General features: G+C 41.3%; 1 protein-coding gene across 1 annotated transcript in view; it reads right to left on the bottom strand.

Annotated features, from left to right (window-relative positions):
• The window catches only part of OTOG (otogelin), a 172,790-nt gene that overhangs the window by 24,247 nt on the left and 121,893 nt on the right, over positions 1-26,650 (bottom strand). The window contains exons 35-46 of the mRNA XM_075928087.1: positions 26,176-26,255; positions 21,980-25,686; positions 21,129-21,297; positions 20,243-20,388; positions 18,293-18,382; positions 15,120-15,303; positions 10,374-10,594; positions 8,616-8,754; positions 5,756-5,950; positions 4,820-5,032; positions 4,343-4,447; positions 1,799-1,909 (exon numbers count right to left, since the gene is read on the bottom strand). Coding sequence (XP_075784202.1) covers positions 1,799-1,909; positions 4,343-4,447; positions 4,820-5,032; positions 5,756-5,950; positions 8,616-8,754; positions 10,374-10,594; positions 15,120-15,303; positions 18,293-18,382; positions 20,243-20,388; positions 21,129-21,297; positions 21,980-25,686; positions 26,176-26,255 — 5,360 coding nt within the window. The remainder of the gene's footprint in view (positions 1-1,798; positions 1,910-4,342; positions 4,448-4,819; positions 5,033-5,755; positions 5,951-8,615; positions 8,755-10,373; positions 10,595-15,119; positions 15,304-18,292; positions 18,383-20,242; positions 20,389-21,128; positions 21,298-21,979; positions 25,687-26,175; positions 26,256-26,650) is intronic.

The following is a 26,650-nucleotide window of genomic DNA, read 5'->3' as shown; positions in this document are numbered from 1 at the left end:
TCCCACCCCACCCCCAGAGCGTCCCCGCTGTGCGCGGCTCCTCCTCACCGCCTGCTGCTGCCCATGTGAGGTGTTGAACGTGGGCGGGGAAGACGCCCGGGGGGGGTTACATGATGTCACGGCCTGGGATTTTAAAACTCTTCGGAGGCACGTGGCGGGGCCACGCTGCCTCCAGGGCCAGCCTCCGGGGCCTGAGCGTAGCCTCCGGCCCCACAATGTGGAAGGCAGAAGGTAGGGAACGGGCTTGGGCGGCGAGGTGGTGGCAGCGGCAGCAGCGGGGGCAGAGGGGAAGGCACCAAGGGAAAGGGTGCAGGAGAGAGAGACAAATGCCAGGGGGCCAAGTGCAGACAATGCGGGAAAGGGCAGGAGGGGAGGTGTCATTGGGAGAGGGGACAGGGTGATGCTGGGAGAGGAGAAGAGAGGGGAAGGGCATTGGGGGCTGGAGGAGGAGGTGCTGGGAGAAGGCTTGAAAGAAGGGGTGGGCATGAGGAAGGCCAGGATGGAGCAAGTCATGTGTGAGGGCACAGAGGGGCATGAGAGGAATGGGGCAGAGCGTGGTGAGGGGGTGGGTATTAGGGAAAAAGGGGGAAGGGGCAGTAAGGACAGGGGGAGGCACCAGGAGGGTGCAGGACTAAGGGAAGGTGCAGGTGCCAGGAGATTCTGGGGTGAGGAGGAGGGGAGAGCTGGCCACTGGAAGCAGCACTGGACGGGAGAATCGGGGCAGGCTGGGGAGTCTGGGAGGCTGGTGGAAGCAGGGCTGCCGGGGGCTGCGAGGTTGGGGGCAGGAGAGAAGTGGCTGCTGGAAGGAGGGCTGTACGCGGGCAGCGGGGCTGGCCAAGGGAGATTGGGAGGAGAAGCGGGGGAGAACTGGCTGCCTGGGAAGGGGTTGGGGGGAGTGGGGCTGGCCAGAGGCGCAGTGGGGAGAGCCGGAGGGAGGAATGAATCGGCTTGTGGGGAGTGGGACTAACCCGGCCATATGTAGATCTTGGGGCGCTGCCCCCGTTCTCCCCTCCCCCCCCGCAAAGCATGAGTTAGTCCGGCCCGGGGATTCTATTGTCCCCCCGCACGCACACCTCTCGAGTAGTTGCGAACTGTCTGGCTGGTAGACACACTCATGCAGCCTGAGCACATTTACCAGCCAGGCAGTTCGAAACTACAAACTGATACATCTAATAATAATACAACTTACCTAATGAGAAAATACCAGACATTTTATATGTCTGGTATTTTCTCAGTTTGTTTTTTATGTGTTTATATTTTTGGGCTGCAAAAAAGGGTTCCAACTAAAGTAAAAAGTTTGGGAAACCCTGGTCTAACCAGTTTTCTGTCTGTCTTACAGCCCATTTATCCAATCCATATTCCTTAACTTGCTGGCAAGAATATTGTGGATGACTGTATCAAAAGCTTTGCTAAAGCTGGCACTAGGGGTTTTGGGAGGACCAGAAACAACTTATTTGAATATTCATCATTTGATTAATGAATATGCAAATATGCAAATGAACATTACCGGTCCTCCAAAAGTTTGTGAATGGATTTACTGGTCCCCGTGTCAAAAAGTTTGGGAACCCCTGTGCTAGAACATCATGCAGGGCTGCTGTGCAGCTCCCCACAAAATCCACATGGGATGGCATCTGTCATTTCACTTCTCCTATACACGCAACAAACAGCTTTTAGCTTGCTTCTGGGCTTTATACAGTTGTGTTGGGTGACCTGCTGTGGCCTTAAATCATAAATTATTATCTGGTTACCCATGGCTCCATGCTAACATGTACAGCGGCATTAAGTGAAGTTATCATACCACATATATAAGATATGCAGCAGGTGCTCTCCACACGAGCAGCAATCAGTGTTTGGTCTTCTCGGCAGGTCTGGCTCTGCTCCACCGGTTCACACTTGGATGGGTCACATTCTAAAATAAGCACAAAACTATTTTTGTTCAATGTGAAGTGTTGAGCAAAATTATAGCACTCCCCTTCCCCTGTGAGAACAAAGGGGGAAAGCATCATCAAGGCCATGCTAATCTCAGCACTATCCATCTATGAGTTTAGATTCACAAAATAATAAACCAAAAGGCTCCCTTTGGGTAAATACAGCACAGAGGAAGGTAAGTAGGCAACCAAGTCAGGCAAACTGAGTGCAGAAAAGAGAGTGCATGCCTAGGAACAATTTTGGCCTCTTCTTCCCTATGACTGGGAGGAGGAGAGCAGCTGAGTGAGGGTCCCTGAGCCATCTGGCCTCTGGAGGAACATCACAGAGTGTATGTCTACACTACAGCGTTAATTCAAGTTAACTTAATTCAAATTAACTATTTTGAATTCAGCTAATTCAAAATAACGCATCTATACACAAAAACTATTTCTAAATAGCGTTTTGCTATTTCGAAAAAGCACGTCCACATTGAGTGGACCCTGAACCGAAGTTAAGCCTGGCTGGAACCAGTGCCAGTAGAGCATCAGGTTAGGACTCAGTGTGTGGGGCTGCTGCTTGAGGCTATCTGAGCTCCACGCTTAAAGGGACCCTACCCTCATCCCGGACAGACAGTTCTCAGGGTTCACCGCTTGCTTGTCTACCTCAATGAGGGACAGCAAAGCAGTCCTGTTTTGGAGTGCCCTGAGTGCACTTGGGACACCACAGCACTCGGCCACATGAAGCCAGAGCTGCCCCTGGGCATGCCGGTGCGTCTTGTGGGCTCATTGCCATCAACCCGGCTGCACTTGCTGCAGGCTGCCATCCGGGGGTCCATCGGGGGGCTGTCAGGATCTCGAAGGCCCTGCGGGAGAGCATCCATCCTAAGGAGCCCTCAGAGCTACCCCGGTCCTCCCCACGGGGGGCTCATGCCCCATTCCTCCCTCACGTCCTTCCACTTACCCCTCCCTAGCCCCGCTTCCTGATGTCAAACAAAAGACACGTATGTTCAAAAAGAGAAACTGGGTTTATTGAACAAAACTTGGGGGAGGGGGAAATGAACCTCTGGGGAGACTGGGAAAAGGAGGTGGGAGAGGGGAAGAGAGAGGGTGGGAGAGGGGAGGGGGAAACCTGGGAGGAGGGAGCTGGAAGAGGGAAGCAAGGGGAAGAAGGGGGAGGGGAAGCTCAGGGCTCAGAGTTGGGGGGGGGGGGGTCTCGCCAGACCAACTTGATTTTCATGCAAACCTGCTCCTGGGTTCACATGTGGCCTTTGGTGGCCAGGCTGGCAGCTATCCTGCCATAGATGGCCGTGTTCCTCCTTCTAGTGAGGAGATCACGGAAGTTGGGGGCATCCCCCCAAACCTGAATAAGGTTCATGATCTCCACCCTGGACCATGAAGTTGCCTGCCTTCTCCAACCCCTGTCAGGCTCCTGGGAGCTGGCAGACTGCTCCTAGGGAGCGGTGGAGGGCTGGCTGCCAGTGGCTTGCTGGCTCATGTTTTGGGGCCACTGGGTCAGGGGCCCCGGTGGCCACTGCCAGCTCTTGGCTGGCAGGCTTGGAGCTGGCACAGGCACTATGGCCAGGGTCTACCCATTTAATGGATCTGGGGCTGGGGAAGAGGAGAGTAAGTTTTCCTGGTTGTGCCCAGAGTGGCCACCACGGCTCCCTGGGAAGGGCTGGAGGCCCCCTATTTCGAATTAAGTGTCTACACAGCACTTAATTCAAAATAGCTATTTCGAATTTGGCATTACACCTTGTAGAGTGAGGTTTACCAAATTTGAATTAAGGGCTCCGCTATTTCGAATTAATTTCAAAATAGTGGTTTGCATATATAGACGCTATTAAAGTTAATTCGAAATAACAGCTGTTATTTCGAATTAACTTTGCAGTATAGACATACCCAGACAGAATAGCTCAAGAGGCAGCACATTTACCAGCACTTCTTACACTAGAACTAAGGAAGGAGCTGTGTGTGTTAACATCAATGCCTGCTTCCAGGCACCAGCAGGCAGAGAGGCGACCATACTCTTGCAACCCCAAATCCTGGGGACATACCCATTAAGATCAGAGGGCATGTTACTTATGGCCTTGCCCAGCACTCCACAGAGTGTTTGGTTACATTTCTGCCCGAACCTTTCACAGAAGGTTACTCTGCCAGTTCACCTGCTCAAGGTGAACTAGTACCCTGGGTTTTTGAGTGAAAGCGAGCACTGCACACAAGTCATAATGATGATGTCTGCTCTGACATATTTTTCCAGTGAAATTCAATCCATTTTTGCAAATGATTTTGTTTCACCCCAACATTTTCACACAGTGAAATCCTGCAGGACCCTCTGTAGCACATAAGATTGAATATTACAAAATACTGTTATGAAACAGACATTTTTGCCAAAAATAGTCCTGCTGTATGCTTTTATTTCATCATAAGATACCTACCACAAGTGTAATTGGGACAACAGGAATCTTCACGATAGTAGGTGACTATCTTTTCCAAGCCCTTACATTCAGGGATAAAGGAGTCACAAAAGCTCTGATTACAAACTATTTAAAAAAGCATAGAAAAAAGAAATTAGGATATTCTATGATATTCAGCAGAGGTCTCTTATGTTAAGTCGAAAACATCAAGTTGTTCACTGATAAAAATCCAAAATAATAATAAAGCGTGCACAAAAAGGCTGAGTGGGATTTTCAAGAAGTGCTGAGCATTAGCCGAACTCTCATGGAAAATTGACTGAGCACTTGTGAACATCCAACCAGCCACTATAAGAATTGTACCGCATGACAAACCAGCTCTCACCATTCTGCCCTCCAAAATAGTATTATGTAGTATATGAATAAACCACAGCACAAAGGAAGTGGGATATGCCAGAAAGGAAACCTCATACATTTATATACTTTGTTAAGGATACTTACTGCAAATCTTTTGAGGACAACAGGTTTGATCATCAGGAACAATCAGGGCCATTTCCCCAAAGCGCTGACAGTCTACATCATGAATATCTGAGCAGTTGTATTCCACAGGAATAATGGTCTCATTGTCAACACATTTGTGCATGCAGCATCCACTAAGGGAGGTTTTCCAAATCTCCCCGACTGCATGGGGTGCTCCCAAACTGTCTGTGCAGGCTAAATTATTGCAATAGAAGACAGAAATTGTTAATGTTTCAGAGCTGACCATCTTGTTATTCTATGGCATGTGTTGTATGACAGCAAACTAGTGTCTGAGTCTGGGAGAAAGGCTGGGCCAGTGATGACCCCTCCACATGAAAAAGGGAAGATGGATCTGAGTGAGCTTGACTGGGAGGATGTGCTGCACCCTTACAGAGGGTGCTGGAGCTGACACATCAGAGTACTCCTGAGCCAGGCAGATATCCTCTGGTGGTTCTACCTGCAGCAAGACTGCCTCCAACATCACCTCACTCCCACTAAGACCAGTGGTTATATTCTGCTATCTAGTGAATAACTACTGTGTTATGGATATGGTATACATTCTGAAAGTACTTTAGCGTTGCAAAATAGACTCCTTTAGCAGTGTACTAGGCTGAAAAGGGGACTGAGAAAAGCCTAACATGCTTAGACTACTGGAAGTTTGTTTTACACACTACATTTCAGGTACATGTAAATTACTTATATGAATTAAATTCCTTATATGGTCAGAAGGAGGCTATTTTTTGGTTCACTTGGTAGAGCCTGGACCACAAGAGCACTCATTTGAGCATCGGCTTCCATCGTGTGCAAGACCTCACATTGCCTCTGCCCAGCATCCAGATAGGGAATACCACTAATTAGTGAGGCCTGTGGTCATCACTTGAGAGGCAGCAGGAATAAAAAAGGGCGATTAATACCCACCACATTTCTCTTCTGTAATGCAGAGGGCAGAGTGAGCCCGGTGAAGAAGGGTCCCTTCAGAACAGACGCAGCCTTCTGTCAGCACTGAGCAGGGCTCCAAATCCAGAGGAGAGGGTTCACCATTCTGACACGTACTTGGAACGTCACAGGCAGCTATACAGGCCTGGTAGGTGGTGCCTTCAGAGCAGGGGAAGGCTAACAGGGCAATAAAACACTTAAAACAGACCCCATTTTGAAGCTCTATAACACATAAGGCTCTTGTCTGGTACAGAAGGGTACAAACAGGACTGTGTGAAATTCCTATCTGTTACATTGCTATGCATTGCTCAGCTCCTATATGCAGTCTGAAGTGATCAACAAATCTGCACTGCATTGTCAAGAGCAAACTTTGAAAACAATGTAATTCATTTTCTCTCCCACATAACATTCTTTTCCAAAGTCAATAGCTAGCCTTTTGGGGGGAAGTAGGGGAGAGCCAGAGAAACAACCCCAACACACAATTTCTTCCCCTTCATAAACCAGTTCACATCTGTAAAATGTGTAAACATGCAGGTTATCTTTACATATATTTATATAGAAATGTTTGAATATTTTCCAGAGGCAATGAAATGGCAAATATATTGATTACTGTAGCATCTGGCAAACCTTTATCAATTACAGCAAGTTGCATATGCAGGCAACCAAACTTAACACCTTTACACCCAAATTATTGTGAATGGGACAACTGCTGTGCTCCCATACTTAGTAGCTACTAACATTAATGATTATGTTTGTGGTATTAGTACTGTCTTTTGTATCCACTTCTTTGCTTTTGCGAGTTCTTCTCTTTTAACAGCAGTAAATATGGTTACATGGGGCATAGGCCTGGGCAGGTGGTTTAATGACACAACATAGTCTCTATATTATGCCTTCTCACTTTGATGAAGTTCTGTCTGCAGAACACCTAAAATGAGATCCTCAGCTGGTGAAATTGGTGCTTCAGTTTCCACAAATTTACAGCAGCCGGGGATCTGAATTATTTTTTTTTTTTTTTTTAAAAAGCTCAAATCTTCTATTTTCTCTCACAGTAAAAAACAACGTGCTTGCTTTAGTCATACCTCTTGAAAGCCTTAGGAGAATGTTACTCTTCTTTCACGTAAAATGGCTATTTAGAGGTTTATCTGTGCTAATTTATAAAGTGAGATATTTTATTAAATGAGTGTTGTGGAAGGCCTTTGTCCTGCAGCCAATAGCACATGGCATTGAAGGGAGAGGTTTTTCATAATGGTCAGTTTCATAGCCCTAATGATTTTATGATTATTGTGGGTATATATTTCCTAAACAATCTATAATGGCAGGGGTACTAATGTCATACATGAAGGGGCTTCTAGAAATGTGTTGCTATCTTCTTGGTCTGAGAGCTGTGGGGAAAAGGCACAGTTTTGAAAAGCTGCGTTATGGCCCTGCAGTGTGGTTAGCACAGAGTGCAGTGTGCTCAGTAACTCCCGTGTGTGATTGTGATGACAAGTAATTCGCACAAAGTTGCTAACTGGAATGATGGCTATGATGGGAGATCAGAATCCAGTTCCCAGAGGGAGTGTTTGGTCAGGAATGGGGAAGTTTCCAATTAAAACAAATAATCCTAAGGGTTAGTAGTAGTAGAAGAGGGAGTTTATCTTACTCAGTTCAACACCACCAAAAATCCTCATGATACCCCACAGGAAATATCTCTCATGCCCCCTATGATCACAGAAATCCGAACTCTTAAAAACCAGATCACAACACATCTCTGTCTAGCAATTAGAAAATATGAAGAAAACTTCACTATTTTTGCATATGCACACCCAGCAGAGGTCACTATGATATAATAATAAAAGAGTGATGTCTCTTCATAAAGTATCAAATACTTGAGTATATTTCCAGACTTATTCTGTGAACTCTATTGTAAAGTAATGTTTTGCTTGCAAGAGCAAAACCAGTGAAGCAAGTTACCGGAAGTACAATTTGCCCTCTCGTTGATTTTCTAAACACAGACTATTTTATCATATGTGCCTGTATGAAAGATTTTTATTTGATTTCCAAATATTGTGTATATTGTTCTTCCTATATAAAAATATCACATATGGTATGGTGTGAGAGGCACTGTTTTCTTGTCTACTGGGATCATGTTCCATCCACAGAATCACTCCTGTTCAAATAACCACTCTAAACATTGACACCCCAGTAAATATTCCATATTACCCTTCTTCTATCTAATCAGACCCCAGTTCCCTGTCTGGTTTATCATTCTCCTGGGCCATGCATTCCCTCATCGACAGCACCTTTACATGGTAACTGTAATCCAAACCAGTATAGTCATACTGGTACATACCAACCAAATTTCTCTGTGAGGCATTCTTTAATACTATTTATGAAATATTTATCTAGGATCCCCTTCATTCTCTGGTTAGCGCTCTTTACTTTCCAAATGCCCTCTTATTGCTGCAGTCCTTTCTGTAGCCAAAGAAGGCTGGGTGCAGCTATCTTCAAAGCTCTTTAGTGTGAATCTGAACACAGACCAGACAGGACCACTCCAGAGCAGCACAATAAGAATCCCTTCCATTGTTCCCTTTCTCCTGCAGCTAGCTAAGCATGTTGCTACCTGTCTTTGGTCTAGCTTCTGTTCCAATTCCAGATGATAGATCATTCACTAGTGCGGCACCTGAGCACTTAAGCTAGAACTCCGATCCTAAATGTATTTGTGATTCTGCAAAACAGGCAGATCAGCTGATGCACACCATACTAAAACGCATTGCATCATCTTAGACTTGCAGTAACTCATGTTCTGAGGCATGCTTTCTCTCTCCTGCACATGCAATCCCCCATAGGACAAAGTACTTACCGCAGTATTCTGAACTTCTCCACTCTATGCAGATATTAAATTTGTTACACATAGCCACATAGGAAGCAAGTGCCACACATGGATTCTGAGTGTATTCCACATCTCGGACCCACAGGTCACAGAACAGCTCAGGTGGAACCTGATAAATAATAAATATATGTGTTACTATTGCACTGTGAATGTACCTTCGTACAGTACTGCAATAGGGGGAATGTGTCCACCACTTCGGGGAACCGATCAAACCTATGACCTACTGACAGGGAAATCACAAGGTCTGCCCATCTGGACTGATGGTACAGAAGAGGCATTGGGCTTGCCTGCCTTCCTGAGTAAATGAAGAGGATTTATTTTCCAAGGGCATCTTAAAATGAAGGCTCCTGATTGCAAAGAGACTGCAGGGAACTCTTAGTTTCCCTGACCGAAGTCATTCAGGATGCTTAGGGCAAAAGCTAATACTATTCTTCTCAATGGGAGGCATAATCACTCTAGACATAATCTTGTGTACTCCGTTCTCTGTTTCTCTTCCTACATATTTATTTACACGTTAGCCTCTCATCTAGCATCACCCTCCTATTTCATATGTGAGAATGCAGGGATCTAGGTTTAATCTCCTTTACAGAAAGACACCTAAAATAAGGTGACCAGAATTTGAAAATGCGCAAGGAGGACATGGAGTTGACAAAAAAAACATACTTGTATATTAGGGTTGCCAGATGGACAGCCGGTATTTTTTGGTTGAGCAAAAAAAAAAGACAATTTTTTCAAACGAGGACAAAAGGAGAACATAATTATTGGGGGAGGACAAGCCCCTCAAAAGGAGGACGTCTGGTCACCTTACCTAAAAGCAATGGTAAGTTTCCAGTGCCTGCTCCTGGCTGACTAGGGGAGAATCCAAAGTAATCAGTAACCGGAAGAGAGCTGGGAAGAATGGCAGATGGAGGCACAAATCGGCATGTTACCTACAGCTGTCAGTGGTTTTTCAGTATCTTTCTACCTTGTCAATGATCTCCCTCCATCTTTGGCAAAACTATGTTTTTATCTAGGTGCTCTGTGTGTTTCTTATTTGCTTTAAATTGGTGGCAAGTGGGCCTATTATGGAACAGATGGATTGGAAGGGCAGAGGGAGTTCAGCTACCAGCCTTGAGCATACACAATTATTGTTCTTATCAATAATATTAGCTATTATGAACAATATTAATGGCGTTATTTTATAATATTGCATATTATGTTATTTAATATTTATATTATTAATATTACTCCAAATTAACATTAAACCTGTATGCAGGCCTGCCAATGAGGAAGAAAGTGCAAAGCACGCAGCTGCCCTCGGATCCAGCGATATAAAAAGGACCAGATCTCCTGGTTGCTGCCACTATGGCAGCTGCCAGAGTCACGGGTGGCACTAAAGGGCTTGCTGGGGAGGCTAGCCCTTAGCCCCACCCCTTCTACCTGAGACCCTGAGTCAGCCTTCCCCCTCCCCCCCGACCTGGCCCAGGGCCCAGCAAAGTCTGGCTGCCCTGCCCATATGACAATTGCTGATTTAGAATGTCAGCTGTATAATGCACATCTCGTATTGAAGAGCTCCATTCTTAATTCTAACCTGAAACAAATTGAGAGGCATAATCCAATGCACATACACCACTCATGAAATCTACAATGCATTATTGCCTTTAGCTACATTAAAAACATTGTATCAAATACATATAAATCTATCAAAATTAAATCTAATACAGCAAGCCTCTGAATTAGGTAACTTACATAAGGATGGCAGCTACTGAAGGTCTGATTCAACACCAAGCTGAAACACTTTGAACAGTCCAAAATAGAACAATTAGTTTCCTGGTGCCTGTCTTCTCCAACATACTTTAATGTGTCTGGCACCTGCCAGGTGTCTATAAAATTCGATGGTGCATCAGTTTTGCTTAAAATTGTTCTGTTGGGTAGCATCAAGTCATTGGCTGAGCGTCCGTCACAGAAACCTGCGTATGATCATAGTAAAATATATATTAGGACTGCTGTGGGCTGGGCATCCATTACCTTGATGCATGACTGAAGTACAAATAAATTATCTACTTTTCTGATTAAAATCAATACCGGTAAATGCAGGGTTTGTCTACAGTCAATAAAAGAGCTGTGGGCATAGCTATACCTGGCCCAGGCCGACACTTCAGTTTTACAGCTGAGGCTTTTGGGCTATAAAATTTCAGAATACATATTTGGGTTCAGCCTGGAACCCCAACTGAGACTGTTCCTCCATGCTGGGAGGGTCTCAGAGCTCTGAGCCCAAATAACTACATGGCAATTTCATGGCCTTGCAGTGTAAGCCAAGACCTGAGCTGTGAGACTTGTTGCTGTGGATCTTTTATCACAGTGTAGATATACCCCCAGCATTTAATTATTTACACAGCATATCAGTATCAGAGTTCCACAAAATGTGACAGGGTATTTAGTGGGACCAAAAGGCACAACTATTCATCCTCATGCAAGTGAAGAAAAGTGAAAGTAAGGAAGAGAAATGTTATCTCAGAAATGTTTGATTCAAAGGACTGAATCAAAAAGGGATTCTTAGTAAGACAAAGTTGCTCAGTGTACCAGAAGTGGGTGAAAGTAGATTTACTGCATCGAGAGCTTTCCGAAGGAATTCTATGCCTAAAAGTCCTTGGGTAATAAGGAGCATAACAACTTCTCACAATCGTTTGATGTTTATAGTCTCACAAACCCCTGCGAAGTAAGGAAGTATTGTAAGCATTCCTCATGATCCTCTTGGCAAAGACATCAGAGGAGGAATTCTCTCACCCATACAGAGGGTGCAACATGTGCCCTGCTCTGCCGCTAGTGAACTCTACTACTATTTGCTGGCAGTTAATACTACTGCCACTCACATGAGACCTAAGAGCTACACAAGGATGTTAGTAGACAACTGGGACTAAAGTCTTGTCCACCTCTGTGGAAAGGTGGAAGAGGAAGAGCCCTCTACAGTCTGGCCAGTTTACCATAATGTATTGTAGCTCGAAGTGGGCTTCTGCCTCTATCACATAGACCATCCATCCTCAATATAACTGACAAGCTCTGTGCAGGAGAGAATCACGCCTGGAATGGCACAAAAGTTGAACGGGAGGGACGCATTGATCCATAGGAAGAGCTATTTAGGGCAGTTCATAGAATGAGTGCCCATGGTCCAAGCTCTCAATTTCATATAAACTGAGCAAAAATTCAATTAGGACACAAAGCAGCTCTCTGTTTACCCAACAACGCAAAAAGTGTTAGTGTCATTGTCGTAGGAGAAGGAGTACCCATCAAATGCCTAGACATACTTATCTGACATTGTATCAACTTTTACACACACCCTTCCAAAACAAGCTGCTACTTCTGGGCTGAAATGAACATTAAGAAATAGCACATCAAAGTGTAACTTTTACCCCCCCTCAAGACATTAATATCACTCATCAGCTGAAAAGAATCTGTCTTTTCTACAATGTTCAGAAGGCAACATCACATTTCATTTCTGTTTAAAGCGAATATAGTTGGTAACTTTGAAAAAGGGCAATATTGTGGCAAGAGGGAAAAATTAGGGCAATGTAGTCTGGTAAATATAGAATGGCTGGGTGCGCCATCGATCACCTCTGAAGCCTATTTTCAAGCCCATCAACTATAATAGCAAAAAGATGGACAAATCCACCATCCCTTTTTTCTAGGAAGCACTGTGTATTGCAAATGGCTTTTAGAAAGTTCCATTTTCTCAGTTTCTGCACTCATATGATGAATTAGTTTCAAAGAGATTTGTCCAGTAATTCACGAGGAATCCAATCCTCTCTCAGTGAAAGGAAAATTGGCTCAATTGTATCATTTTTTCACCAATTCGTGGGCCAGATTCTTCTCCCACTGAAATCACTGGCAAAACACCTATTGATATCATTGGTAAGAACAGAAAGCTTTTATAAGTTACAAATAGTTCATGGTGGACACTTATTTCTGACTGAAGCTTTTGTCAGCTTAAGGAGGCCTTGTGAGGAGACAGAGCTTATGAAACAAAATGGGATGAATATGATGAGATTGATGCGAGTTACTTTCAATAGGATTGTTGCCCCATCTGGCAAGTCACTCCCACCATCACACCTTGCACAGAGGGGGGTACATCTAGATTACATCCCTCTTTCAAAAGAGGAATGTAAATTAGGCGCTTCGAAATTGCAAATGAAGCTGGGATTTGAATTTCCTGTGCTTCATTTGCATAATCATGTAATGGCACTCTTTTGAAAAAGCACTGTTTCGAAAGTAAAACCACCGTCTAGACATGGTTCTTTCGAAAAGAAAAGGCTTTTTTGAAAGATCCTATAAACCTAATTTAAGGTGAAGCCTTCCCTTTTCAAAAGAATTGTGTCTAGACTGCGGTTTTACTTTTGAAACAGCGCTTTTTCAAAAGAGCGCCATTACATGATTATGCAAATGAAGCACAGGAAACTCAAATCCCAGCTTCATTTGCAATTTCGAAGTGCCTAATTTACATCTCTCTGTCGAAAGAGGAATGTAATCTAGACACAGCCATGGGGAGTAACTCCCACTGTAAAGGACATTTTTCAAACGAAAGGTTGAAGCCTCACTGAGGTGCTGAGTGGGCACTCTGTCTCATCTCGGTTCTGCCAGGCTGTGTGGCTATGAAACACTGATGTAATTCAGACTCGGCCTTGTCCCTCATCCCATAACCAGCAGTCCATGTCAGGGAGGCTTGGGTATGAAAGTGGGTCCTCTGTATCCTGTGTTGCAGTGTCGTTTCCCTGCTCCCACAGGAGAACTGGAAATGCAGCTTTCTGCAGCAGACTGAAAGATCTAACCAGAGTATAGAGGCAGCTCATTCCATGGTGACCCCTCTAAAATCTGAAACAGTTGCAGGCACCCGTATTCCTCTCTCCTTCAGGCAACAGTACTGCATACACCCTCATGATCTTCCCCAAACCCATGATGTCTCACTACATACAATTTGTTTGGGAGGGGAATCAGAGAATTTATTATCTAAACTCCCTATTGACCAATTTCCTACTGTCTATTACAGAACTTATTCCAAGATGGATAATTTCTGCCATCAAGCAGGAGCACCAAATAGCTCCTCTGTGTGGGTTAAGCGGTCATTTCAGAAGCCATACAGGCAAATCTGCCAGGAAAATATGGAGCAACCCTGCGCAGAAGTAAGGCTTGACGCACCAGTTTAGAAAGAACACCTAAATATCTTGCAATGCTGTTCACAAGCAGGGTGCATTGGAAATGTATTGCTCAGCTCCAGGATTCTCTGAGATAGCAATCAGGCAAGTTAGACAAAGAAATCCTTCAGGCTAAATCTAATCCTAGGCTTAATGGATCATTTTATCTTTATCTTCTTGATTCTTTTTATTCTAAGTAAGATGGACATTAAAAAAGGATTAGGACTAAGTCAGAAAAAAAAGGAAGAAAAAAGCTCACAACAAAGTGAACATAATAATCAAATTTATATAGATATTAAATTCAAGCTCTCCTACTCTGCATGGGGCATGCTACTGTCGGTAGGACATGGAACTTGACTGAGCTATCATTAGTATTTGATACTATGCTACACATATTTGCCCTTTCTGAAATTGGCAAGACAAAGCAGTGATGAACTTTATATTCCTGGTTTCAAGCTCTGCTTTACAGCAGAAGATAATTCAAGAGTCAGAGTGGAGGTTTATATCAATGAATATAATGCTATAGACCTAACATATCCATGCTACTTCCAGAAAGAATGAAACCCTGTATACGTATTGTAGAGATGTAATAGTGATCATAATTTAAATGATCATAAGTTATTAGCCTCTGTGTGTGTGTGTGTGTGTGTTACATATTGATAAATACAACTCTAAAATAATTGAGCAACAAGGTCAATCTAGAGTTGATCTATGAATTTAATAGCTATCTCTCCCATGAAATAAATGTAATCCTTTGGAAAATGAAAATAGCAGTATTTTTTATCAGATGGACAGCAAACACTAAATCTATAAATGACCTCATTTGACACCAAGGGTGGCTTACTGTAAGACACATTTCATGCTTATGACTGGGCTATTTACTTGGACATTACTTCAGTGTTTGTGCCTGTGATTCAAATAAACCTAAATCCAAAGGCATAATTGCAAAAAAAGAAAATGATAGCACTTCATAGCTGGGCATCAACCAGCATTGCACCAATGAACACAGTTAGCAGTTTTATATTTACACGATATTAATATTTTAATTATATATATATATTCTGTTTTAAAAAAATTAAGCTGCCTCGAATATTTTAAATAGCAAGCCGGGGTAAAAATATTTTAAATAAATAAATAAATAAATATATTAATATTCACAACTAGCTAAACTGCTCTAGCTGAACTGCTCTCCATACTGATACCTGTAAGTCTGAACCTACTAAGGATACTATTTGTAGCCAGAAAAAAGCTTCTCCCCTCTTCAGCAGAGCATATGAACATATGAATGCTTACAATACCCTTTACTTACCACATAGTCCCAAGGCTTTTGGCTCACTGGTTGTATTTGACTTTATGATCAACACACCGGTACTGTGAAACCACTGAATCCTGATATTGGTTGGTGTCTCAATTAGGTACATGAAGCCAGTATCCTCAATTTTAAATCCATATTTTCTAACCGTAGGCCAGGCATATCTTGAATTTACAGTTATCTAAAAAGATGGTATAAACAAAGGCACAGCAGTAATTTGAATGCCTCCTTCTACAGGAAGCTATTCTTTCACTTTTACTATTCAAAACTTGGCAGTTGACATAACAAACTTTGACCATTTGAACACAAAGGCAGGCCACGAGGGGACTGAAATGAAAATGTTTGATCCTTTTCAAACAGTTTTTGAGTCCCTAAGTTCCTTTCCTATAATGCCGGCAACATATCTGATATAGTGTGGTGTGAGCAGGCCTGCGGAGCGGGGGAGGGGAGAGGGAAAGAGGGCAGTTGCCCATGACACAACACTTCTAACAGGCCCAGGGCTTCCAGCGCAGTGAAGTGCTGTGCCCGGTACCCCAGGCCCTTTAAATCACCACTGGAATACCATGCGGCATACTTTGGGTAGCTCTAAGAGTTGGGGGACAGGGCAGCGTGGTGAGTTCCGGCCAGCCCTGCCCCTTCTACACGAGGCCCGCACCTTCCAGGAGCACCGAGCCATGCCCTGCCCCTGTACCATGTTGGCTCCCCTGGGTATGAGTCCCAGTTTCAAAACTAACTTTTCATATCTGGGTTTCTTCTTTTAAAAAATATATTTTGAAAGTCTATACACAAGAAAAAAACCTCCTTGTTAGTTAATGATGAAATGACCATCCTATCACCCATCTAACCAACAGAATGGAATATTTCAGATGATAAAATACTACAGTTTTATATAGAAATGTTTTCAGTAATAAGAATAAAACAGAGAAAATTACATGACAGATAAAATTGTTTCTAAATGAAATAAGATGTTCAAAATTTCACACACACTTATCTTCAAGGGAGATAACTGGATACCACCAGGGCAGTGAAATGTGTCCATCATGATTGTTAAAGGGGAGTATTATACAGGACACAAGCATAAATTACAAATGATTAATGGCTCTCTTGCTCTGTGCTCCTGTTCATAAATAGACCCACATATTTTAATCTGTTCAATTTTACAAGTTACTTTCACAATTTCAAACCGTTAATATATAGAAACTCCATTGTGCTGGCAGAGAAAAAGACCAATGAGCTAGTGTATAATCCCCATTCGGAGGTACCAGACATTTTCTGACAATTGTCAATAATTAAAATCAGAAATAACCAGCACCTTATTTCGCACCTTATGCAACTATCTATAATGTCCAAAAGTTTCAGAGGGGTAGCCGAGTTAGTCTGTAACAGGAAAAACTTAAAAGACAACAAATAGTCTGGTAGCACTTTAAAGAATAACAAAACATGTAGATGGTATCATGAGCTTTCATGGGCACAGCCCACTTCTTCAGATGATGGGTCATCTGAAGACGAAGGCTGTGCCCATAAAAGCTCATGATACCATCTACATGCTTTGTTACTCTTAAAAGCGCTACAAGACTATATGTTGTCTTTTAAGTTTTATCTGTAATGTGTAGGAGAAATAATTGTGCCATCATGTTGAACAACATATAGTGGAGGTATCATCTTGCCAGTATCAAAACATTCTTGGGATTTCTAAACACTATAGTTGACAATTTCCTAACTCCAAAAGAGTTATAGCCAATATGGGGGAACTAAAAGTTAATGGTAGTTTAGGTGCAAATGTTCATACTAAAATAAAATGATACAAAATTAACAGGTCACACATTAAATGGATTAATAACTGGCTAACTCATAGGTCTCCAGTGGGGTCCTGTGGGGGTTAATTCTTAGCAATACAGTATTTATCATTATTATCAATGAGCTGAAGGAGAACATCAAATCATCACTAATAAAGTTTTCAGGTGACACAAAAACTGGGAAACAGGTCACTGAATCAGAACAATTTAAAATGGCTTGGTAGACTGGATGGGAGCAAACAATATGAATTTTAATGTAGCTAAATGTAAATATGTAAATCTGACAACAAAGAAATTAAGCCATACTTACCAGATGGGGGATTCTAACATGGGAAGCAATGGCACTTTAAAATTGGGTGAACAAGAGCTCCCACAATGGGCAAAAGAGCTAATGTGATCCTGGGATGCATAAACAGGGGACTCTTCAGTAGGAGTAGAGAGGTTATTTTACCTCTGTATTTGACAAGGATGTGGCCATTGCTGGAATACTATGTTCAGGTCTGGTGCCCACAATTCAAGAAGCATGTTGATAAGTTGGAGAGGGTTCAATGGGGAGTCATGAGAATGATTAAAACATTAGAAAACATGCCCTATAGTAACAGTCATGGAGTTCATTGTATTTAACTTAAAGAGAAAGTCAAAGGGTGAGTTATGACAGTCCCTAAGTAGCTACTTGGGGAGTAACTGTCCATGACAATGTCAATCTGGCAGAGAAAGGCGTAACACTATTCAATGGCTAGAAGTTAAAACTAGACACATTCAGGCTGGAAATAAGACACACATTTTTAACTATATGTGTCATTAACCTCTGAACAGTTTACCAAGGATAGTGGTGGATTCTGCATCACTGACAATTTTTAAATCAAGATTGCATTATTTTTTTAAAAAACCCATGAATTATTTTGGAGATATTTTATGGCAGAGGTGAGGAAACATTTTTGGGTCAGGGACCACTGACTCACAGAGAAATCTGGTAGGGGCCGCACACACATGAGAAGCAAATGAAAAACCAAACAAAAACACTCCTCTCTGATTGAGAAGGAGAAAGAGACTCCCCACATTCCTCTTGCACACCAGAGCTTATGGCAGGCCCAGGCTAATAGATTCTGTGTGCTCTAGCCCCACAGTGGAGGGCTGGAGTGCTGGGGGGAGCCCTAAGCCTCAGGGGTCAGCAACAGACAATCGGGGGGCCACATCCAGCCCCCAGGCCTGAGATTCCCCACCCTTGTTCTATGGTCTGTAGTGTGCAGCCGATCAGATTAGCTCAAAATGACCTTTGAATATCTGGCTCTATTAAGAGGGAAGTAAAATAGTATATAAATAGCAAGAACCAACCAAATAAATCAACAAACAAAAAACCCCCTTAAAACTTACTTTTCTGTTTATACGATCAACAGTGATTTGGTTTGACAAATAGGTTAAATTCAGCATTGCCAGGCACAGCGAAGTCAAGTTTAGGTGATCCTGCAGAGAAAGCAAAATTTGTGAATCTCAGTTAAGATGGGAATAATTTATATGCTAATTATGTACTATTTTTTGGTAATGGGACAGTAGGGGCATTTTTGTATTTCAGTTTTTGAAAGAGGAACACATCTGCTGAATGAAGTTTATACAAATTAACTAAGAACTCTTTCTTTAAATGAGCTATGTTTGTGGGGTAATACTCATTTGAATAACATTGATTTAAAATGTCTACATTAAATGTGTCAATTCATTATGTTCTGGAAATCTGTATTAAGCCATCACATTTTTAAAAAGCTGAAATACAAAAGGTTAAAACATAGCAACAACACAAATTAGGGGCAAGGAGAAGAATCACATGAAGAGGAATTGAAAAGATTCAAACTGTTTACCTTTGGGTAGACACAAATATGAGAGGGAAAGATCAATATACAGAAAATTGCAAGTTTTCCACAAAAGTCATATCAGGAATGTATGCATAATTCTATTCACTCTCTTGTAACATAAGAATTACAGATATTCGATGCAATAAATAAGTAGCAAATTCAAACACATTAAAATACTTTTTCACACAATACATAATTAGCCAGTGGAACTCATTGGTACAAGCTATCATTGAGTGTGAAGGATAGTTTGAAGGATTTACAAATGAGCCAGACATTTATATGGATAATGAGAATATCCAATTATACTAGTAAAGACTGGGAAGGAAACACAAAGAATTTGGGAAGATGTACAAATTCTCATGTTTCACGTCATAAACCAATGTCTAGACTATTGGGGATTGGGAGAGAACTATTCTGGTGAGCAGGGCGGGGAGAAAGTTATCCTGTAACTGCTTACTTCAGGGTTTCTTCTCTGAAACAGCTGGCACAGCCTCTTTAAGAGATTAAATACTGGAATAGATGGACTGCTGGTCTGATCTAGTCTGGCAATTCTTATGAACCATCATCTTTGAAGTTTGAGTCTGGCAATTTAGTAATGCAGAAGTTTCTGAATTAAGCTGTTGAGATTCCTATATCGTAGTAAGTTGGTAGGCTGTGCTAGTCTGCAAATATATGATACGGTGAAAGCCCAAAGGGAGTTCAGGTGTTAATTATCACCCTGCAAGACTTTATATAACAGAACACAGAGGGGATCACTATAGTCTGTTAAATTCTAAGGACAGGAGTTTCCCAACCAAAAAAAGTCATATAAAGAAAGATACATAACGTTGGTGTTTACTAAGGTTATGTCTACAAAGCAGGACTAAAGCCAAAATAAGCGACGCAACTTGAGCAACGTCAATTGTGTAGAGTAAGTCGAAATAGCTTATTTTGGCTACACAGCAGGAAGTCCGAGAAAGAGCACTCTACCTCCAACTTCCCTTACTCCTTGTAAAATAAGGGTTACAGGAGTCAGAGTAGGAAATCCCCCAGCTCGACATTATTTTGACATTTTGTTGAAATAACTGCTTGTTGTGTGTAGATGCGGACAATGTTATTGACGTTATTCTGAAATAACACTGCTGTATAGACGTACCTTTCGTGAGACATTATAGACCTGGTTATTTGCGTGTTTGAGACATATGTGTAATCATTTAACCTCTCCATGTTTCAGTTTTGCCATCTACAGTATGAAGTTAATACTGATGAATCAGTAATCTTGCAATAAGGTCATACATTAATACAATAAGGTGAAAAAGCACTATACTCTTTTAATTAGAGATATTTAAAATTACACATTTTGATCATTTGTAATGAAAAATTCCATATTATTTTATATATAAGTATACAAAACTAAAACTTATATACTTGTATTCATGCTACTATTTAACCTTGTCTAGCAATCAACGTCGTAAAGAATAAAAATAGAGTTAGTTACCATATTGGTATTTCTGCAGTCAAGGATATGGATAGTTATAGTTTCATCTTGTGTTTGGCTAACAATGTAGGATGCCTCTTTAAATAAAGCCAGATGATTCCCATCAAAGGTTACAAAGCTCAGATCAGAGAAAAAAGTACAGCGACCTAATTTAAAAAAAAAGGCATTTCCTAACTTATTTCATTGTTTCGGTAAGCAACATAATGCATGCAAATAAAATATCATAAATGTTTATATTATTTACCCTGCTCTAAGGTTTTACTAACTCAGCAAAACATTTTTGGCCATTTTTGTCCCCACTTAGCTGTCACTTAACTACAAATGGACAATAAAGACCTACATTCTGCAGGTTTCAGGGGGAGCCTCTTGCAAGCATCAAGAATAGAATCTGATTCATGTGACCAGACGCAATCTTGTAGATTTTCATGACTCACAAGATACTAAAAGTTATGGAACGTAAGAGTTATTTTGGACCTTGAGTTGCTTCTCTTTCTACTCATGCTCCTGAATGGAGAGTTGTGATGGAAACCAGTCCTACTGCTAAAGTATTTCTGCTTCAAAAAGCAAAGAGTTCTAATTTCAGTAACTACAAATAAAAAAACCCTGAGTAGTCATTTGCATAGCTTGTCCTTGTATCAATTCTTTGCCATTATGTACCTAACTCTGTTCCCATTAAAGCCAATGGAAGTTTTGCCTTTGACTTCAGTAGAAGTAGAATTAGGCTTCTATGCTCTATTAAGCAATGAGCAAGCATGAGAAGGTATATATAAACTCCATCTTCTATTCTTACTCCAGAAAAACAGAAAATTTAATTCTCAATCTGCTTATAAATTTAATAATTTGTTCCATTCATTCAGTTTTACAAGTACTGCTGGATAAAACTTACATGCACATTCCCATTTGGGGCAGCATTTGTCACCATTGATCTGAACAGCAAGCCCGAGAACCCCACAGCTGGGCTGAGTTGCATTGTAAGGGCAGTTCTGTGACTTGTTAACTTGGATTAGTTGTCCATCCAGGCAAATGTGTTTTATGCACTCACTCTCTGTGGTTGGCTAAGGCATATTTAAAAGACACAGGTTACCATTCTTACCAACCTAAAGACACAACATTACAGCATGCTAACTGAAAAGACAAGTAGGACTGATTTTCAGATACACTGGACACTCAGAAACCCCAGGGTAGCCAAAGGAAGCTAGTTTAGCACCTCAGAAAAGCAGGCCATGTGCAAAAATGATACAAAACCATGGTTCTGCTCTAAATTCCAGAACAGTATTATTAAATTTAGACAATACATCAGGCAGAAATAGAGAATAAAATAGAGAAATAGAGAACAGAGCTTAAGAAAGAAGATTACAAGGATCCTAGAGATGGCAAAGGTAGCTAAGTGAGTTTAAGGAACAGTCATTACAGAAAGCAATGGACCAAAAGTATACCGAGTAATGTATAATGCTACAGGGTGCCAAAGGTATCCAATGAAAAAAATCACCTCTTTTGGATTGCAGTAAGTATGAAATCCATTAACTGCAAAGGGATTCCTCTAGATTTACCCACATGTAACTGAGATAAGAATCTAACCCCATAGTTTGATAGATATTTTTAATACTGAATACAAAACCATATGGCCCATCAATAACTATTTCAGCACTAGTTATAAGGGAACATATCCATACATAAATCTACATTCCTGTCTATTTACAGATGGGCAGAGAGATAACCATGAACAATGTTACTCACTACACAAGTTTGGAGTGTTGCTGTCTCTCTAGATGGCATGAAAACTGATGCTGTGACTCCTGAGATAGCTTCAGCTGTTGTTAGCCCACCAGAATACTCTGTGGCAGACTCATAAAGTGGTTTGGTAGCATTTGGGTGTGTTGGCATCATTAACAATGAAATCATTGAGGGTGTGTGGACCTCAGTCACAGATGTTGTCCCAGGTTTCGGAGTTAGAATAGTGGTGCCTGATGGTGTGGCACTAGAAAAGGCAGTTTTTTGCTCAGAGGATGAATATATGGTAGACAAAACTGATACACCTAGTTTATGAGGCATAACCGTTGTATTTGTGAAATATGGAGAATGAAGTGTCTGTGTTATTTTTAAGGTCGGGGTGACAAAATCAGTGATGCTTGAAGTATGAACCGTCTGTGGTCTTGTAACCAGCTCTGGCCCTGCAGGTTCACCTGTTTCTGAGGCAACGGCTTTGTCTGTTTCTGAAGGAACAGAAAAATATGTTGGCTTCCCTGAAAACAAAGAGGTGGTGAGGGCTTCTCTTATCGCTGCTGAAGTAGCTGATGCTGTAGTGATGTTTAAACTACTTACTGATGATGGTGCTAAAACAGTGGTTGTTCTCACAGAGCGTGCTGTAGCTGGTAACACTGTTCCTACTTGGAACATGGAACTGTAGGAAGTGGTTGAAAGTGGCACATGCTTAGACAACACCACAGTCTTCTCTGTAGCACTTTTGCCCACTGATGTAGACGTTGTTGAAATCACTGGAGTTAAAAGAGTGCCTGCTAATGACTCCTCCTCCATTGTGGTGGGAGTGCTTGATGTTTCTGACAGAAAACGTGATGTAGATGTTATCTTTGATAAAGGAAATATGGATATAGAGGCTGTAGATAGCTGTCTAGGAACTAGGGGTTCAGTCACTGCTGACTGCTTTGTGGATTCAAAACTGAAATCTGGCTTTTGGGCTGGAAATGACAGAAATTCCTTTTTCATTGTAGCTAATGGTCTTGTACTGACAGTCAAGTCCATTTCTTTTCGGGTTAAGGTTGGGAATTTTGTCTGCAAAGATGAGGCCGTTCCTGGTACATAAGTCAGTGAAAGTGTATCAGATAAGGGTGACACTTTTTCAGTAGTCAAAAGAACTTTTTCTGGAACTACTGAGGTAGGAGAGAATGTTGAAATAGCTACCTCAGGTAGTGAAGCAGTTAGGAATGGGTACAGGGTAGCAAATTCTCCTAGAGATTGTGTTGTGCTAAAGAGATCTTTTGGATGAGTAGTGGTGGTCAAAATTTCCACTGGAGGCTGGTATGTTGTGGCACTTTCTTTGCTTGCCAAGTAAAGTTTGGAAGTTGAAGGAACATGTTCTATTGCCAATTTGGTAGCGAAATGTGGTTTAGATGACTCCTCTCTGGTCTGTATAGAAACCATTTCTGCTGATGAAGTTTGAGCTGAGAAAGTACCTCCTGAAGTTGTAGCAGAAGAGTAATCTTTGACTAATGATACTGGAGTTGTAGATGCTATTTGTTTTACTGTTTCTGTGATGTTTTTAGTTGGAGGCGCTAAGATGGTGGATACTGTTTTAGTATCTACTGGGGGCTTTGTAGTTGCTGGCTCCTTAGGTATCTTTTGTGTTAAAGTGTGTGGAGAAACTGATGTCTCTGCCAGATATTGAGTGGCAGAGAACATGTGAGGTGACTTTGTTAATGGAAGTATAACAGAAGTGGACAAAGTTGACCTTTCTTTGGCTGCTGTCACTTTTTTACTAGTTATTAGTCTACTGCTGAATTCAGAATATGGGGATAATGTGGCATCAGTAATATTTAAAGTGACTTTTGCTGGCAATTCATCAGGAGATAGTGCTTTTAATGAACTTGGTTGGTCTGCTATAGTGGATAAAGTTGAGGTAGTCAAATGTGGAGTCTTTCCTTCTGCTGGAAAAGTAGATTTTAGTATTGTTGTTTTGGGATATAAAATACTGGTTGTTATAATAGCAGCTTCAGATGATGTACGCACAGAACTACTAGCTATCATTGATACCTGAGTTCTAAATGTGGACAGTGGAATTTGGGAACTTGCTGGTGAGGAAGCAAATGTTGTTGGCTTTCTGGCATGTACACTAGTAATTGTTTCTGTTTGTGATTCATCGGGAGGGACAATCATCCTTGTTGTTTTAGTCTCATTAAGAAGAGTATGTGGAGATTCAGTGATGAATGTTGTTTGTATTGATTCCAATTTTTTAGTAGCCAGTGGAATTGTAGGGACCAAATCCATGATTTCTTTTGCAAAAGCCGATGTTTTTGTTGCTGATGTGGTCGTTCTAATGGTGTCGGATGCAATGCTCATTGTTGTTGTATTTAGAAACAGAGGTGATTTGTATTCAGTAGATGTTCTTTGAGAGGATGTGGTTGGCTTTGTGGGCAAAGGAGGAGCTCTGGCACTCTGAGATGAAACAGGGTATGTAGTGAGTAAAGTAGTCAGCGTTTCTGTCATATTTAGAACTATGAATGGATATTTAGTCGTTGATGCTGTCTGCAAAGTTTCTTTGGATGCTGTTAAAGCTGGAGAAGCAGCACTTATATCTGATAGTGAAGGCCTTTTTGTAGGAAGAGTGCTGAGTTTTACAGTTGAAGCTGAACTAGAAAAATATGAACTTGATAGATGCTCCCCACTCGTTGTTTGTATTATTTCTTTCTTATCAGTTGTAAATAGGAAGCCAGTTATTCCTGATGATGATGACATCTCTTTAATTTGCAGAGCTGTTGTCCTTGCATCATGAGTGGCGGCAAGGAATACCCCTGTACTACCTGTCAAGTACTGAACCATATCTGTAGGAATTTCAGTAATCGACAGTGTTACAGGTAACAGTGGAATAGGGTGTGTAGGTGGTGGAAAAAATGTGGTCTTTATTCTTTCTTTGGTAAAAACTACTGTTCCTTTTGTTGTTTCTGAAGTGGTTGGTGGCAAAAATGATGTTTCAGTGACATTAGCTAATGTGAAAAAAGTTTGCTCTGTACTCAGTTTTGTTTCCTCTGAAGTTCTTGTCTGATTTGCTGTTGGTGCATAAGTAGAGAATTCCAAAGATGGTGACACAGTAGATTTGGTGAAATATGTAGTTGTTTTTTCTGTGTCTGATACAAAGGAAGGGGCTGTAGTTTCTTCTGGTTTTAGTTTGGTTTCCACTGTGGGACGTATCCTAGTGCCTATTTCTGAGATTTCTGTTATTGCTGAAGTTGTGACTGGTGATTCTGTTACTCTTACTATTGATGATGTTCCAGTAAAAATAAAAGTAGAAATTGGTTTTCCTACTGTTTTAGTGATTTCAGTCACTGCATGTGTTGCAGTTGCAGACTGAGGCTCCGTACCATGAAATACCTTAGCAGTAGTACTACTGATTGCTTGTATACCTGCAGAGATTTCTGTAGTGGCCGAAATTGTTGATGGAAAAACATCAAGTACTGAAGGCAAGCTTGCATTAGATTTTGGTGATACAGACATTGCAATAGTGCTTCTGCCAGATAATGTAGTTTCAGTTGAATATGTCGAAACATTTAGTGATATTTTTGTGTCTTTTGTTTCAGGTATAGGAGATGAGGTTATTATTTTACTCAAAACTGCTGCATCCGAGACACTGAAAGCACTAGAAGTTACATGTGAAAGAGTGGGTGTTTTCATTGTGGATAGTGAAGGTTGAACATCAACTGCAGGCTCAATGCCTAAAACCAGACAAAAATAAATGTTAGTTCATGAATATTTATTATTAGAGTTATTAGTGGTGGCAGGGATCCAATTAAGTAATCTATTTCCTATCTTTTTATGTTTTTGTAGGGAAAGTTTATACTGAAAGATTTGTTTTCTTTATAACTTGCCTTAGATTTTAGAAAAAAGAAATGTTTTCACTGAAAAGCATGTTAAATGATAATTCACAATTTACAAATGGGGGCATCTAAAGTTGCATATGTAAAAACTGCCTTTGGTCACATAAGTAAGTATTCTAATTTTCACTGATATTAACTCAGTATATTGCAGGGGTTCCCATCTCTGAAAAAAATCAAACCATTTATGTGGGTTGCTAAATATGGACTGAAATGTCTAACTGTAGGCACCCATGTTTGAAAGTTCTGGCTACACAACTTTAGGTAGCTAGTAATGCCATAAATTAAATATCAAATTAAATGTAATAAAATGAAAATGTTTGAACATACAATCTTCAAAATAAACACATCTCTGAGTGACTTCATCCAACACCATATGGGGAGGACACATGGGGACACATCCTTCCACTCTAAAAGAGAAGCACAGTTACATACTAAGTATTTCATTTTAGGAAAGCAGTCTACCTTCCTGAAGAACCTGAGGCATAGAATCCTGAGAATGGACCTTTCTAATGCTCATCAGCTCAGGAAATTTCTTTGGGGATGTGAATGACATCATTTCCATTCCTGCAGATCTGAGCTAACATGTGAACTATGTGTCTCTCTAACTTTGGAATGAAGGTTGGTCCTTCCAATGATAAAGACTTTCATTTAGAAGTGTCAGAGAGCCAATGCCCTCTGGAACAAAATGGTGTTCAATAGCTTCGTTAGGGACAGATGCAGTTACTGCAATGCTGTCATGAGAGGAGCAGAACCAGCGCTATTTGATATCAACTGACTATCACATCATTTCAATTATACTCTT

This window comes from Pelodiscus sinensis, chromosome 4 (genome assembly GCF_049634645.1).
Source record: "Pelodiscus sinensis isolate JC-2024 chromosome 4, ASM4963464v1, whole genome shotgun sequence".
NCBI classification, from domain to species: domain Eukaryota; kingdom Metazoa; phylum Chordata; order Testudines; family Trionychidae; genus Pelodiscus; species Pelodiscus sinensis.
The sequence above is the reverse complement of the archived record's forward strand: the minus strand, read 5'-3'. Positions and strand labels throughout refer to the sequence as shown.